The sequence below is a fragment of the Sinohyriopsis cumingii genome, chromosome 16, assembly GCF_028554795.1.
Source record: "Sinohyriopsis cumingii isolate HCF-2022 chromosome 16, ASM2855479v2, whole genome shotgun sequence".
NCBI lineage: Eukaryota > Metazoa > Mollusca > Bivalvia > Unionida > Unionidae > Sinohyriopsis > Sinohyriopsis cumingii.
Window position 1 is genome coordinate 51,917,813 of NC_142976.1, and position 17,938 is coordinate 51,935,750.

The following is a 17,938-nucleotide window of genomic DNA, read 5'->3' on the forward strand; positions in this document are numbered from 1 at the left end:
TTCTTTCATGTAGACAACCTTACATTTTAGAAAATAGCACAAATTTCACTGCAAAATGGCTATTTATAGCCAAACATATCACCATGAGCACTATGTGCCCATCTTATGTGCAAAAAATTGTTATAAGATTCAATTGCAATTTTGTCAAATGTTGATCACTTTTTTACCACGGTAATTTCAAACTGTTTTGAAGATGTACTTTTATGGGGCTAGTCCAGTTAGGTTGCTTATTACATTTACCTAAGAAGATAGCCGGGAATGATCATAGCAGCCATTTAAACAATGACCCAGTCCACTTAAACAATGACCCAGCCCACTTAAACAATGACCCAGCCAACTTAAACAATGACCCAGCCTACTTAAACAATGACCCAGCCCACTTAAACAATGACCCAGCCAGCTTAAACAATGACCCAGCCTACTTAAACAATGACCCAACCCACTTAAACAATGGGTTTGATGCTTGGTATTAAGAATACCCAGGTCAGGTTTGATTTTTGTTTTCTAGCAAAATTGTCACGGGTTATTCCCATGTTTGACAGAACGTTTCCCTTTATTTGCATCATATAGGAATTATAATTCATTTGTTTATGCAGGAATTACACTAATGATAACCAGAGATTTCATCAATATGACTTTATTATTATTATATATATATATATATATACATTCAACCCAAACACTACCAGATAAATCTGATTCTCAAGTCCCCTTCATATAGATCATTATCATATATAGAGTTGTGTCCAACTGTGAACAACATAAGTAGACCCTTATATATGGTACCTTCTATCTTGTTCTGATTTTTCCTAGGACTGCATATACCTAGATCTTCTGGCACATTATGTGGAGGAAGCTCTGAGTCTTGCATTTTGCACTTGGACGTGTAAGTGAGTATAGATAGGAAACTTCTAGACTGACAGCTAAACGGGCTTGAATGGAATTGGTTGCTAATGCTAGGATTGAGGTCTAGATGACTGGGCCGTACATTTTATTGATGAAATAATTTGAGACATTACCATGTTACTTATAATAAATGTATTGGTAAAATTAGCCAATTGCATACAATAAACTTTTTGCTAAAGTTACCTAATTACATCTTAATGGGAACCGACATGCAAAACTGAAATTCACGCAAACTTCATATATAATTTGCTCTATGTATAAGGTTAATTTTCTGAAAATTTTTACTTTTATTCTTACTTGTTATAAAGAAATTTATGAACAACCAGTCATCTCTTCTGATCCGTCGTGACTAGGACAACGTGCTTCCCTCCCCCTGTAAAAATAACGGGTGTGACATTATTTGAGACACTGTGTACACACTGGCATTGTTGATAATGAATTATGGAGAACTCGCGCTGGTTGTTAAGGCTTTATTTATTGTTGTTTTTCTTCAATTAAATAACTTAATAAATCTATAAAATTTGCAACTTTTCAACTTTTCCATTTGATCAACTCCGCTTCTGTACTTAACGAAAAAGAAGTGGTATCTATCCCTTTTACTCTGCTCTTCAAATCATTAAATGCCTTTTAATTGGAAAAATAGAGCAGGTGTAAGCATGATGTGATATCTGCGGTTTTATACATGAAAGGGCTCCAACCTAATAACTAAAGTCATCCTGAGACGACTTTATGGCATGGACCTCTATAACCCGAAATCGACTGAATTTTTGCCGTCACTAATCCAAAGGGTTATAGTATCATCTCTCTAACTGAACAATTTAATCTGATTTTTCATTGAGATTTGCTAACCATTGACGAATGATACTTGAACTCAATACAAACCATCATTGAATCCTACTCAGGAAATCCGGTCGCTATTGAGTTCAACATCATGGCTAGTGCACAGAATTCGGACGGTTTCTGAAAGCTATCATGTACTATGCCCATCATTTAGTTTATTTCTTCTTGTTCGTAATTTTATTATTTCTCACTATAACAAACTATTTAAAGTTGAACGAGAAGTTTAATAAATATTTCACTACTAAATTGCTGATGCACAATAAACATGATTACGTTATTATATATAACAATACCGTGATCACGCATACTAACTGGATTTTGTTACTTTAAATGTATATTTGAGCTGGTCAACGTACTTGGGACATAATGAGAGGATCATCTTTAAAAACAAATTTAAATCTGGACTAAACTGAATAACATTTCACATTGTCCGAATCAGCTTGGAAGTTTGGAAAATCAGCCAGATATATGGACCAAATCAGTCAGCGATTTGTACCAAATCAGCCTGGTCCAAGTTCAAGAGTAATTACCACATTGATGAATAATGTTACTATAATAGATTTATCAATCAAGAAAGTTAACAGTAATATTTGTTTAAAAAATTGTATCATGGTGTTCCGGTGTGTGTAGTTATAAGAAATCTAATGAGTTTATATGAACACACAGACTTTCAATTATAAGTGATTTATTTTTCTATTATTTACATTGCACAAACAAATTGAATACAACTTTTATATGTTAATCGTCTCAAATGACGTTACATCCTGTTTGTGTGGAAGGGAGCTAACAAATTTGGGGCAGGTTATTTCCGTTTGATCTCGGAATACAGGACAATATTTTGTACAAAATGTTTGTGCAAATACAAGAGATACAAAGGAAAAAATAGGATAGATTATATACACAAACTACTAAATATCCTTCTATATACAATAAAATTGTGCAGGTCGGGGTTTTTCTCCCCGTTAATGTCATAAATATATTGGTAAAATGAACCAAAGATTTGTAGTATGTGTAGTGGTAAAATTAACCTACATATTGTAATAAACGTATTGGTAAAATTATATTATTCTGCATGCTTACCAATCTTGTCCAACTGCAAACTGCACAGACTCAGGTCTGCAGTCACATTATGCACTGGCAGAGCTGGATCTATGTACAGCAGTTTGTTTAATGTAATCTGTATAAACACCAGCCTAGACCCTCATGTTCCAGCAGTTTGTTTATGTTATATGTATAAACACTAGCGTAGACCCTCGTGCTAGTTTATTTGATGTAATCTGTATAAACACCAGATAGACCCTCATGTGCCAGCACATTGTGTGATGGCAAATCTGGGTCCATGTTATTCTGACTATATAAGCAAGCTGATACATCAAACAAAAATATTCATATTTCAGCTTTGGTTAGAGCTTCTGCCTCGGATGTGGGAGGTCGTGGATTCAATCCCTGGCGAGTCATACCAAAGACTTACAAAAATGGTACTGACAGCTTCCTCGCTTGGTGCTCAGCATTATGAGGTTAGTGTTAGGACTGGTCGGCCTGGTGTCAGGATCATGTGACTGGGTGGGACATCATGCTACATGTCTGCGACACAATGCTCCAGTGCTAGACATCACTAAAACTGCCACACTGCATACATCGTAGTGATATGACTGAAAAATTGTTAAAGCTATGTTAAAAATCCAAATCACACACACATTAGCAACTGATCTAGTGGCCTAGTGGTTAGGGCGCCTAAGATGTGGGAGGTCACAGGTTTTAACCCTGGCCAAGTCATACCAAAGACTTATAAATATGGTAATAACAGCTGCCTCGCTTGGCACTCTGCATTAAGAGGTTAGTTAGGACTGGTCTGCCTGGTGTCAGGATAATGTGACTGGGTGGGACAATGTGCAGCATGTCTGCAGCATGATGCCCCAGTACTAGACATCACTATAAATTACACTGCAGACACAGTAGTGATATGAATTTTAAAAAAATTAAAGCTACATTAAAATTCCAGAAACCAAACAAACACACCCTCAATTAACATGCAAGGAAAGCAAAACCAGAAAGTATTAGGGTGGACAGAACAGTATGAAATGTTTTCAGATTGGAGCCATTTTGACTGTGTTATAACATGCTATAGACTTGCATTTGCAACGTCTACAAGTTGAAAATTATTCAATGGGATGGTAAGGTGTTGCAAAAGCAAGTTCTAACTAAGTTTGTGTGTACAATTAACCGAGCTGTGAATATGTTTAACATGTAAATGGCATTTTTTAAGCTAGATGCAAACTTTAAGAAGAATGATCCCTTTTTATAAATGGAAAAAGCACAAGAAAGCCATCATGAAATAAACTTCATCAAATTTTCAGACAAGCCAACCTTTCCATTTTACCACTGCATTAGCAGCTTTGAATGTTATTCAGATTATATTTTATAACAAGGCCATAATATTGTGTAATAACTAGGCCATCACATTGTATAATATTGCATGGACTTCGGCATTGTAACAAAGTTAAGCCCCTATAATGTGGGACTAGGTACAGTTATTTCCCTTTTTATGCATGTGGAACTAAGTGCAGTTATTTCCTCTTTATGCATGTGGCAGCTTTATGGCACATCAACACAAAGGTGATTATCTAGTGTCAACCAGAGGGTGTTTTAAAATGTGAAAATGAATTGTGCCAAAATGTTAGATAAATGTACTCTTCAAAAACTAAAAGTTCAGGAAGATAAAAGCATAAAGGTATTTAAACTCTATCAAATGTATATAAAACAAGGTAACACTTAAAATCCTTAAAACTGGATTAAAATATGTTGTATAAACTGTACTCCCTAAAAGGTTCAAGATTTTCTTGGGTGATATGTACAGTGTATTCAAGCAGTTCTTGTTAAAGTACTTTTGCCTTGGTTGAAGTTTACACACTCAACAAACATGCATTCCACTGTCGGCATGCACTGCCCAAATTTCACTTTTAAGGTGGTATGCACGAGTCGTGGAATTCAAATTTAGCGCAATTCAGAAAAAAGAAATTTAAAACTTGGAAATGACATTGCTGACCAGAGGCAATAAAACCTAGTCTAATAATGGTTAAGAAGTGCAACATCAATTACAAGCAATGTTAAAATATACAAAAGACCATTCTTAACGAGATCCTCGTGAATATTAATGTCTCGAGAAAACGAGGCTAAACTAGGCAGATGGAATCGGGTCACAATTAATACTTCCAGTTCAGTACCCACGAATATAGTTCTGGTCTATTTTTAGAACATTTTTTCCTCTCTCATTTTAGTGGTGATAGAAGAGTTTTATTTATGCATTTTTTTGTAGGGATTTAAAGGTAACTGTTTATTCTTGATAATATGAACTCAGGGTGCTGTTGTCTGTGTGTATTTCGGTGATAGTGCACAGTGAATAATAAGGCCTTGGTGATGATCCGGAAGTGAAATCTGTGTTCTGTTTACATGCTGCTATGTTGACAGTCCATCATATCTAAAACGAGCAGGTCAACCTTTGACAAGAAATTCACCGTGAAGTCATCATTGAAGGTATTTTAGATTAACATATGATTTGCATCGATTGTCACACAGTGGAAAGGTCAGTACTGAGAAACAAATGTAGAAAACATATAGTAAAATTAATTGTGTTCTACGTCCAGATAGAGAACAAATATGGTGTCATACTGTACATCGGGTAACGATCTCAGCTGTTTGCCTGATATCTATTTTGCATTTGTTGAGAATATCATCACGGGTGTCTCCAAAATAAAAAATAATCCATGAGTTAATTGCAATAATTAATTGTCAAAAAATCAAACAATTATTTCAGTACAGGCCATTGAAATTATATCACTGTAGTAAGAAAATGCCAGAATATGCACGGAAAGAGGAGGAAAAAGTCATATATATATATATATATATATATATATATATATACATATGCTTCCCTTTGGGGGGATTCTCTGACATTACTTACTACAATGATACAATTTCAACGGCCTGTGATTTAAGTGAGCATTTGTTTCTTACATTTACAAATATCAATAGGTTTTATCAACAGTTTCATTAATTTTTATCCAGTCTCGTTCTCTTTCTCTTTCTCTCGTTATTTTGTTCACTTGTCCTCTCATCGTTTTTATTTTACTTTTGCTCTCTCTCTTCTCTATCATGGTCATTTTCATTCTACTGTTTCTATTTTTTCAACGAGATAATACAGTTCACTTTTTTTGTAATTGCTACTCGTACATCCATTCATAATCGCTGATATGAATACGTTGCATGGAGGTACGCAGAGATTTCGATGACCCTGTTTTGTGGAATGGGACTAGGGCTAACAGTTTTAGAAACCTAACATTATAAAACCACATGCATACACTCATTTGCTTCATTGATAGAACCTATATTACGTTTTGGTTTCTCTTTATTACATCATTCAGTTGAAGAAAATACAAACATACCAACATTCATTCAGTTTCTTATCTTAAAATTCGCGCCCTCATCACGACATATTGCAACAATCCATTTTCTAGGAAGCTCCATCTTCTTCACTGATATAAAATAGTGGAAGCTTAAATCTATGTGAATTTTAGCATTGCCATTGCACAACGGAAGACAACAATATTCGTTACGATTTTTCCCTTGCCAGTATCAATTGTAGCAGCCATGGTTGCGATGTAAAATTAAGCTGGTGCCTAGCTTAGCCTCGTTTTGGGTTTGTTGACCCAGGGTCACATGAATACATGAATACATTCTTAGAATGGTCTATAGCAGTATTCACTACTTCAACTTTATTTAGCTTAAGGACTGAGTTTTCCTGTGGCACCATCAGAGCTGGAGGTAACAAAGCAGTAGTGGCAATTACTCTCACTTCTGTAGCTCCGGGAAGGAAATGAAATTAAAATTATTCTTGATAAATGTGATAAAAATATCAGTAACTAGAAGTATGTTCATTGAACATGAAAGCTGACCTGAAATACATGCCTGTACAGAGATATGGGAAACATAAAAATGAGTTCATAAGAATACTATGAGAAAAGTGTTCCTAAGAGTGTTTATAGAAAACTATACTGAAACTGACCTAATTGCAGAATTATTGAAACTGACCTAATTGCAGAATTCAAAAGTGTGAAATACATGCCAGTACTGACAGACAAGGGTAACATAAAAACGAGCTCACAAGACCACTGTGATGAAAATATTCCTAAAAGTGTTAGATAAATTATAGAATAAACCAAATTTAAATCATCAACTAGTGCAAATTCAGTTTCACATCATTATACACTTCCCATGTTCTTTTACACCTCTCTCGCTGGATATTGCCTCACAGGTAATGACCTGACAGTGTTGTCCTATTTTGATTGCATCTATAAGCTCTGGTAAAAAAAATATTCAACCCGAGTGAAATGAAAAATGACATAGCTCACCTCTATGAAACTTTCATTACTGTCCCTTAGCCATTGTTAATATTAATTACGATACAGCAAAATGTTAAGACTCAATTGATTGTGACAACAAAATTTTGACCCCTTATCTATTTGATGTTACTTTCAATTTTCTCTATACATGTATTTAACTAATAACCTTTACGAAGTTAAAGATTTTAACTTTGACTCTATATAGCCATTATTGTACTGAAAGATGGTAAAATCAAGCAACCAGCCATACTTACCATGACAGGACATAAAAACAACAAAAAAAGACATTATTTACTAAGATATTAAAGTAGAGGTTGTTATATAGTGAGTTGATAAAAGCTGGAGGTTACTGCTGCTTTTGTATTATTTTGAAAACAAAAGAAATTGTCCATAATATCTGGTTGGGATGCTCTTGCCATTATCTACCCTTGAAGGTCTAACTAACTGGGTGAAAGTCCAAGTCTATAAGTAACCTTGAAGTGACATCCTTTAAAACAAGCATGCATCAGTGATTACCATGACTGGCCACTACAGATGTAACCTATACGGATGTAACCTGTATAAAAACCATGCAGCTTGCAGTTTGCCAATCTAATTCCTACACACGTCTGCATGTACAAGTTAACCCCTTCAGGGTAACTTATAACAACGTACAATGTAGAGACATATATGGATGATAGCTTTTGAAAAAAACATATTTATTCCTAATTCCAACTGCAACGGTCATAATGACAAATTACTCAACCCATGTAAGGTCATAAGAGTGTAGTGCTAAAAGATGTGGGTTTAATGACATTTTCAGCACACCATAGGCTATACATGGCAGCCAGAATAACTGGTCGAAGAAGAACCCAGTAAGAACCACCAATCTAATGAAATTTAATGGCAAGCTTTCTCACATACCCACATTGGCTGAGCCTGCGTCTCAAATCCATTCGGACTGATTTAAGATGGCAGTGATTGGTAAAGGTTCCAATAAAAGATGCATCCAATTATCAAGTTCAAGACAGCAATAGACATAGCACCAAATAAAAACAATACAGACATAGCACCAAATAAAAAACATATAGACATAGCACCAAATAAAAAAAAAATATCAACACAAAATTTCAACACGGTCACTAATGCACAAGATATAGGCCACACATACCTATCTTTGAAAGAAAGATTTAGAACTTATCAATATGCACCCACTCAAATAATTTCACAGTTCTAAGTAGGATAGAAAGCATGGGAGGTCATGAGCTCAATGCAAAAATGTAAAGCCATAAAAATATGCAACATAAGTCATGAGCTTGTTTTGTTGTAAAGGTTTGGCAATAACAGTGATGCACAGCATTGATTTTTAATTTCTAGAATGATAATGAACAGTGTCTGAGAATTAAATATGAAACCCAAAATTTAACCCATGTTGGTGAAGTGTTAAATACAAGCCATGATCTACAACTGAACGATGTTGGTTAAGTGTTAAATACAAGCCATCATCTACAATGAACAATGGAGTAATGCTCATCAAGATGCATCTTTTCACAAAATCCCACGATGTTTGGGAGGATATTATGCATACTGCAAGCAAAAACCTTGTATAAACTGAATTCAAAGACTTAATCTAAGTCACTGAAATGAAGGTCACTTATTTTTTTATATGATCGTGGTACTAAAGCTAAGAATGACAATTATCAATTTGTCCAATATGAGGACTGTGCAAGGTTTGATAAATAAGAACAAAATTACTCCTTTTGGTTTAAAAATATTTTAATACATCTATTGATGCTTTCTGTTAGAATCATTTTATTTTCAATAAAAAATTCATTGCATACAACTTGTGTACAAATTACATCATGTATGAATTTTCACATTATTTTTATTACTTCAAAATGAACTAAAATACATACCAAGGCACAAAATGTTTTAAATTTTCTACATCTGTGCAGGTGCAATAGTAAATACATGTTACTTGCTATAGAATTTTTTGTGTGGATAACAATGATTATGTTCAGGAAAAATCATTACAAGAGTCCATGCAGTTCAAATAAAAGTATTACGATGGGAGAATAATGAAAGGAGTTCAACAACATTATATAGACAATGTGAACAATATTTACCTTGATGTATACATCAGAGAATAATTATAATCATTTTTCTTCTTTTCCTTCTGGTTTGTTAATATTATGACAATTAATTTACATTGTGTCTGATTGTACAAAATCATTTATTTGTTTTCAGCTTTGAGGGTAGCATAGAACTGAAATGTACAAGTGGTACCTTTGCCCCCTTTAGTATCTTTGATGGCATTAATGTAAAATGCCATCTGAAGTTTATTTAATTTAAATTGGTGAAGCATATGGTCAAGAAATTTGACCAGTAGATTCTAAGCTGAGTTATTGCAAAGGTCTAAACTTGAAGATTAAAATGATAGTTTATAAAATTAGTTATTTGATTTAAAACTCCATGTGAAGCTCTACATGAAAGAGGATTGAGTTTCAATGTATTTTATTTCATAATTTTGTAATTGGTTATTACAAGAGGTATAATATACAAAAGATCTGCTCTGCTAATGGGTAGACAAGGGACATAACTCATGTTAAAATTTATCTCATGGAAAATAATGACTGAATTTCCATTCTCTTCATGGACATCAAACATTACATTTTCTGAAAAATAGCCAAACTGTTCTGTTGGTACATAAATCTGTGGCATGGGGAAGGAGTACAATAGAGAAATAATTGTTTATATGGTTTCTTAATTCAAGGTTAGTAGCAAGTATGTTAATGATAAAGCTGTTACCCAATGAAAAAAGCCAATAAACATAAACTAAATGCCCTAATTCAGTGCTGTCCAACCTTTCTGACACCATGGGCCACTGACAAGTTTTTCTAGAAGCCGAGGGCCACAGCAGAAAACTTAAAAGCAGCACTATTCACAATTGTTTACCTGGTTAAGAAGATATACTATGAAAGTAGGCCATAGACATTTTTTTTAAATAAATACAAAAAATTGCTCAAGCTCTTTAAAATCAGCCCACAGGCCACAGGTTGGATAGCACTGCCATAATTATTAATCTTTACAATTAGTATTTTGTTTAGGACTTTCTGATTAACTTCATCTAAAGAATTCATTACAATAAATGGTCATGTGTATCTAAAAAGGACACAGTCTGAAAGTTTAAATGCTCAGTTCATTTACAGCTACATGTTTGTCACTGGGTCAGGAAAAGTTCTAGTGATTAAATTATAATGGATACATTTGTAATCTACATCAATGATCTAAGTTCTTGCTATTATTACTGCATATAGTCTCTTGAAAAATGACTACCCTATTTAGCATAATATTACACAATCTTATCAACCATGTCATACAGTATCTTTATAAATGTCCACTATATTTACTATAATGTCACAGAGGATCTTTATAAATGTCCACTGTATTTTCCATAATGTCACACAGTATTTTTATAAATGTCCACTATATTTTCCATAATGCCACAAAGTATTTTTATAAATGTCCACCATATTTTCCATAATGTCACAGAGGTTCTTTATAAATGTCTACCTTATTTACCATAATGTCACACAGTATTTTTTATAAATGTCCACTATATTTACCATAATGTCACACAGTACCTTTATAAATGTCCACTATATTTACCATAATGTCACACAGTACCTTTATAAATGTCCACCATATTTTCCATATCACAGAGGTTCTTTATAAAAGTCCACTAAATTTACCATAATGTCACACAGTGATTTTATAAATGTCAACCATATTTAACATTATGTCGCACAGTATCTTTAAAATGTCAACCATATTTACCATAATGTCACACGATATCTTTATAAATGTCCACTATATTTTCCGTAATGCCACAGAGGTTCTTTATAAATGTCCACCATATTTACCATAATGTCACAGAGTACCTTTATAAATGTCCACTATATTTACCATAATGTCACAGAGTACCTTTATAAATGTCCACTATATTTACCATAATGTCACATAGTACCTTTATAAATGTCCACTATATTTACCACAATGTCGCATAGTACCTTTATAAATGTCCACTATATTTACCATAATGTCACATAGTACCTTTATAAATGTCCACTATATTTTCCGTAATGCCACAGAGGTTCTTTATAAATGTCCACCATATTTACCATAATGTCACAGAGTACCTTTATAAATGTCCACTATATTTACCATAATGTCACATAGTACCTTTATAAATGTCCACTATATTTACCACAATGTCGCATAGTACCTTTATAAATGTCCACTATATTTACCATAATGTCACACAATACCTTTATAAATGTCCACTATATTTACCATAATGTCACATAGTACCTTTATAAATGTCCACTATATTTACCATTATGTCAATGTAGTTTCTTTGGGATAATCAGTACAACACAGATTCTGATCTATCAGCACATGTGACAATAGATCAATTCTATGATGTTTGCAGTTGAACTCGACTTATAAGTGAATTTATACGGTAATAATAGCTCTAAGGTAAATCCTAAATGTTTGTAAACAACAACTTTTTCTAAAGTATGGAAACAAGCAAACAGTAGACAACTACCTGTGCCATGAGAAGCTGCCCAACCTAAAACTGACTGGTGCTGAATACATATTACCATGAATGAGGAAACTTGTAATAATATAAATAATTAGGGTAACATAACAGTGTTTACCTCCCTTGAAAACAGCACACTATCTATGAAGGGGTTCAAATGCATTTCTAAGTGAGTTTTCCAAATTGCTACTAAAGTGGTAGAATTCTCACATGTAAAACATTACACAGCTAGTCCCAACATACAAAGGTGTCCCTATGAATAGAGCTTATACATGCATTTGATTAAACATGAACCCACATTGAAAAACATACTTTGTCATGGAGTATATAATTCTATTAAGGTAATTTAAGATCAGGCTTGTTTTGACAATCACAATGAGTGTTTAGGGAAAACACTTTACCTTCATTACCTTGGCACAATGCAACCTTTCATTTGTTGATATGCCATTCAACATACATCATCACTCAATAAAGTAATAGTGTTCCATTTATGCAATGATCTTTTTCTATAACTATTAGGGATAATCAGTCATCTTGATGCTGGTACATTATAAAAACCTATCTAGTGACTATACATTACAATTTATTTTAGTGGTGACTCAGTCAGAAATACATACACAATCTAAAAATGCAAGAATAAAACTAACTAGAATTATTTAAAACAGCAGCAAAAAGTATACATATGGTCGACATAAGACAAGCAAGATAAAATAACATCAACACCATCTTAAGTGAAATTTACAGAAATTTAATCAGTTATGAAGAGCATGTAAGCCCCCCAATGCAGACCAAAAACGAAAAACAAAAAATGAAGAAAAATCTAGAAATCTGCTACAATGTCTTGAAACACAAACCAGATAAACTATATATGCATACAAAAATGCATCTGCAATTTAATTTGCCTGCCATAAGTGTTTTTTTATACTAAATTATACAAACAAAATTTATGTTTACAAAAAATTCCAAAGGGTTCCAATGTGTTTTTGAAAAAATTTAAAAAACTGCCGCAATGACCTAACAAACTAGTTCAGTCATCTAAATATGAATGGAAATATGCCTTCCAAATTTCACTTGTTTACATAGAGCGGATTTTGCTCACTCATGCTAAATGAACTTTGTCAAAAAAAAGTACTTGTAATAGTTTCAACAAAACTACAAAAGATACAAAATTTTTCATGACCATTACCATTAAAAATTGGAATCTAAGTTAGACTTAACACCATAATGAAATGCTTTTAACAAAACATGCTGGTGACCATATATTCTTCTTCAGTAACTACCTGAACTATTAATTGAGGACATATTTCATGAATTTTGAAATTGATGCTGCCGTATTAGGTGATCACAAATTTTAAATAAGAACATGAAAACATTAACTCCAAAATCCACGATGTTAAAAGTATAAAACTTAACTGTAAGCCAAATCGTCTTTTGTAAGTTCATATTCTCACAAAACATTTAGCTCTAATAACTGTATTAGACTGATAACCCCCAATCTGTGTTGATGCTGATGGCTGACTTTTGGTCTGATGTCACCTATTCATTAAAGTGTACAATTTTGCTGCATGTAAGTCTTTGTAACAGCCATATCTAACAGAAAATTCATAACGGCAAAGGATCTAGGGTTGGGTTGTTCCACATAGATTTGCAAGTCATGAAACGTAGGATTTGATCTGAAAATATTCTCCATATATCACCAAAAAGACCCTTCAACCAACAGTAACTCAAAAGATGCAAAACATACCAGTGTCTAAAATGCACACACGAATAGTCTGTCCGCATTAACACAGATCTGACTTATTGAACTATATTGACATTACTTTAATTTTGAAAAGTTCACGCAATTCATATCTAACTCCCAGGATCAAATATTTCTGTATTTACTGGCCTAATTGCTTAAAGGATTTAAAAAAATTCAAAAATATTCCACAAATTTAGAAAAAAAAACAAACAATTCCAATAAAATTTCCAAAATTATAAAATGACTAAAACAAAATGGCAAGGATTCCTAATTAACTGCAAATTATAACTATTGCTGGTAAACACTAATATGATACTCATAAAACAATAAAAAGTATCACAACAATGACTAAAATTACTAATAATATTCCTATTGCACAGTTCTGTCGTCTATCTGTAATGGAAAAAAAAAGCAATTAGAAGCAATGAACTTGAACCTGAAACAAAAGTATGAACAATGATACAAATTACAAGAATGGAAAGACTTTAACACTGAGAAAATAATTTTTTTACCTTTTATTATTTCTTGTAAATCAGATGAACTAATTGAATTGCTAGGAAGCCTATTCTGAAGTCACAATAGTGTATGTGCACAAAAATTGCTGATATTTCCAATATTGTTCTCAGCTATAGCTTCCCTCACATTGTGGTATAATTGTCAAAATTTGGGCATTACTCTATTGTTGGTATTTATACATACAAGTCAAATGTCAATAATACTAAGAGAATGCATATGTGATTTGGACTTTTAGCGTATCTTTAAAACAATTTCAGACGTATTAATAATACATTATCTACAGCGTGGCAGTTTAAAGTGATGTCAAGTACTGGGGAATCATGCCACAGACATATAGCTTCCCACCCAGTCACATTATCCTGACACAAGGGCCGACCGGTCCTAACACTAACCTCTTAATGCTGAGAGCCTAGTGAGGCAGCAGTACCATTTTTTTAAGACTTTGGAATGACTCGGCCAGGGTTTCAACTCGCAACTTCCCACATGGAGGCGGACACTCTAACCACTAAGTCACCAGAGCGGTCTAAATGATACAGAGTGACTCAAATATGGAATTCTTATTCTGAGTTCAACTTTATGTCAGTTTTTGTGTGATCACAGATACCCACCTTACCCCATCAATAGTACACATTAGTATTCTTCAAGCAATTATCATTAATCCCATAAATAATGTCACACTGACCCATGTGGCTGTACTTTCTCTGACCACCTTCATTCTAAGCTATATCCTTGCTGTAAGTTTGGTGTCAACAAGTAAACAAGTATTGGAATCTGAGACCATGCAGAATTATGAAGCAATTTTAATAAAATTCATTAAATTTCATCAATCAGTTTTGCTCCTTGGAAAATATTCATTCCAAGATGTTCCCATAATGCAAGTTTTCTATCCATAAGTAAGGTTGTCAGAATTCTTGACTGCAAGAGGATGACTGAAATGATAGGGGCACAATACTTCCATGAATCTCAGAAAGTAGATCAACAAAACCCAGTTTTGATGCATGACAAATGTCCATTCCAAGTAGCACACAGTGCAAGAGTTAGGTCAACTGAAATCATTTATTTTTTACGCATTTTCTTCTTTAGCATTCACTTTTTCTCAATAACTACACACACGAGTTGGTGGATTTCCAAATATGGATCATTATTTGTCGGGTATTTAAATTTACTGTTTGTGGCAATGAGGAAGACAGAATGGATAAAGAAACTCCCATATACCAGCTTCCCAAACTGGGGTTGGGGTGGGGTGATGAAGGGTGGAATAATACAAATAACAATAAATTGCCATCCTCCATTTCCATGTATCTGCAATTTACTTTGCCTAAGTGAACTAAATTTTTGGTGTAATTTTTTTTGTTTGTAATTAAAGAGCAGGCTGAATTTGTCAAAATTACGAAACGAATATGACATGGCAATCTTTTATCATTAATGAAGCTGGACAAAGAGAAACAGCACAAACCATTTGACATGTGCAAAACTTTGGCCATTTTCTTCATCACGCCATCCAGTCTGGAGTCAGTTGAGTCTATTTCATGATGAAACTCATCCAACATTCTGAAAGAAAACATGGATCACAGATTAGGAAACTCGAACAACATTCTAAAAGAAAACATGGATCACTGATTAGGAAACTCATCCAACATTCTGAAAGAAAACATGGATCACAGATTAGGAAACTCGAACAACATTCTGAAAGAAATCATGGATCACTGATTAGGAAACTCGAACAACATTCTGAAAGAAAACATGGATCACAGATTAGGAAACTCGAAAAACATTCTGAAAGAAAACATGGATCACTGATTAGGAAACTCATCCAACATTCTGAAAGAAAACATGGATCACAGATTAGGAAACTCGAACAACATTTGGAAAGAAAACATGGATCACTGATTAGGAAACTCATCCAACATTCTGAAAGAAAACATGGATCACAGATTAGGAAACTCGAACAACATTCTGAAAGAAAACATGGAACACTGATTAGGAAACTCATCCAACATTCTGAAAGAAAACATGGATCACAGATTAGGAAACTCGAACAACATTCTGAAAGAAAACATGGATCACAGATTAGGAAACTCGAACAACATTCTGAAAGAAAACATGGATCACTGATTAGGAAACTCGAACAACATTCTGAAAGAAAACATGGATCACAGATTAGGAAACTCGAACAACATTCTGAAAGAAATCATGGATCACAGATTAGGAAACTCGAACAACATTCTGAAAGAAAACATGGATCACAGATTAGGAAACTCGAACAACATTCTGAAAGAAAACATGGATCACAGATTAGGAAACTCGAACAACATTCTGAAAGAAAACATGGATCACTGATTAGGAAACTCGAACAACATTCTGAAAGAAAACATGGATCACAGATTAGGAAACTCGAACAACATTTGGAAAGAAAACATGGATCACTGATTAGGAAACTCGAACAACATTCTGAAAGAAAACATGGATCACAGATTAGGAAACTCATCCAACATTCTGAAAGAAAACATGGATCACTGATTAGGAAACTCGAACAACATTCTGAAAGAAAACATAGATCACTGATTAGGAAACTCGAACAACATTCTGAAAGAAAACATGGATCACTGATTAGGAAACTCATCCAACATTCTGAAAGAAAACATGGATCACTGATTAGGAAACTCGAACAACATTCTGAAAGAAAACATGGATCACTGATTAGGAAACTCGAACAACATTCTGAAAGAAATCATGGATCACTGATTAGGAAACTCGAACAACATTCTGAAAGAAAACATGGATCACTGATTAAGAAACCTGAACAGCATTCTGAAAGCAAACATGGATCGGTGATTTGGAAAGTAAAAACACTTGTCACATAAAGTGACAAGAATTTGTTGGGCTACAATGTTTCACATAAGCAATACTGCTGAAATATTTAAGTCAGAGATTTGATGGGAACATTGGGGCAAATGAATCTTTATAGCTGGAACATCCAGTTTATGGACAAGCCAAAGCAAATATTGTATGTTGTATTTCCATGTCAAATATTAAATTACGTTCAACAAAATTATTTGTTTTAATGCCAGACTTAAAATTATGCTTGTAATAAGGTCTCAATTTGAATAAACAATATTATCTTTAAAGGGACTGATGCCCTACTGTCCAGGTCTACATTCATTTTAGACATCATAAGAAGTCTTCTGGTGAAATGACTTTCTGTTTTAGACATCATAAGAAGTCTTCTGGTGAAATGACTTTCTGGTTTAGACATCATAAGAAGTCTTCTGGTGAAATGACTTTCTGTTTTAGACATCATAAGAAGTCTTCTGGTGAAATGACTTTCTGTTTTAGACATCATAAGAAGTCTTCTGGTGAAATGACTTTCTGTTTTAGACATCATAAGAAGTCTTCTGGTGAAATGACTTTCTGTTTTTGTAGCAATAACAATACCTTCAATAAGACTGCCATGGTGGGCATACCAGATGGGCATAATTTTTATTCAGGAACAACTAAACACCATACAAATTCTAATGGTGGAAACTCCATGTCTATATGACTTTCCGTTTTGGATAAGTAATACCAGTAACATTACTATGAAGCCTACCACGTCAGATCAGTACCATTTTCATTAGTACAGACTAGGCACAATAAAAGATCTTCCGGTGAATTGAATTTAACTTTTCATCCAGGAGGAATAGTAATAAGTTTTTCAAGATGGCTGCTGTGGTGGCCATATTATGAATCACACTGGCAGAGGTTTTATTTAAAAAAAACAAAACACCATAAGAAGTCTTCCACTGGGAACCCAAAGTGATATGACTTTCCATTCAGGAACATTAACAAGATGAGTTTCAACATGGCTGATGTGGTGGCCATACTGGAATTCTGATCAACATCATTTTCATTTTGGATCACTATACATCATAAGAAGACTTCTGGTGTAAATCTCATGTCAATATGACGTTGTAT

The 17,938-nt window shown here is 33.7% G+C and overlaps 1 protein-coding gene across 1 annotated transcript in view; it reads right to left on the bottom strand.

Annotated features, from left to right (window-relative positions):
- Positions 1-8,882: 8,882 nt before the first annotated feature.
- LOC149780403 (syntaxin-6-like) overlaps positions 8,883-17,938 on the bottom strand; it is a 36,672-nt gene continuing 27,616 nt past the window's right edge. The window contains exons 7-8 of the mRNA XM_089937327.1: positions 15,441-15,535; positions 8,883-13,861 (exon numbers count right to left, since the gene is read on the bottom strand). Of these exons, the coding sequence (XP_089793453.1) occupies positions 13,785-13,861; positions 15,441-15,535 (172 nt within the window). The 3' untranslated portion in view covers positions 8,883-13,784. The remainder of the gene's footprint in view (positions 13,862-15,440; positions 15,536-17,938) is intronic.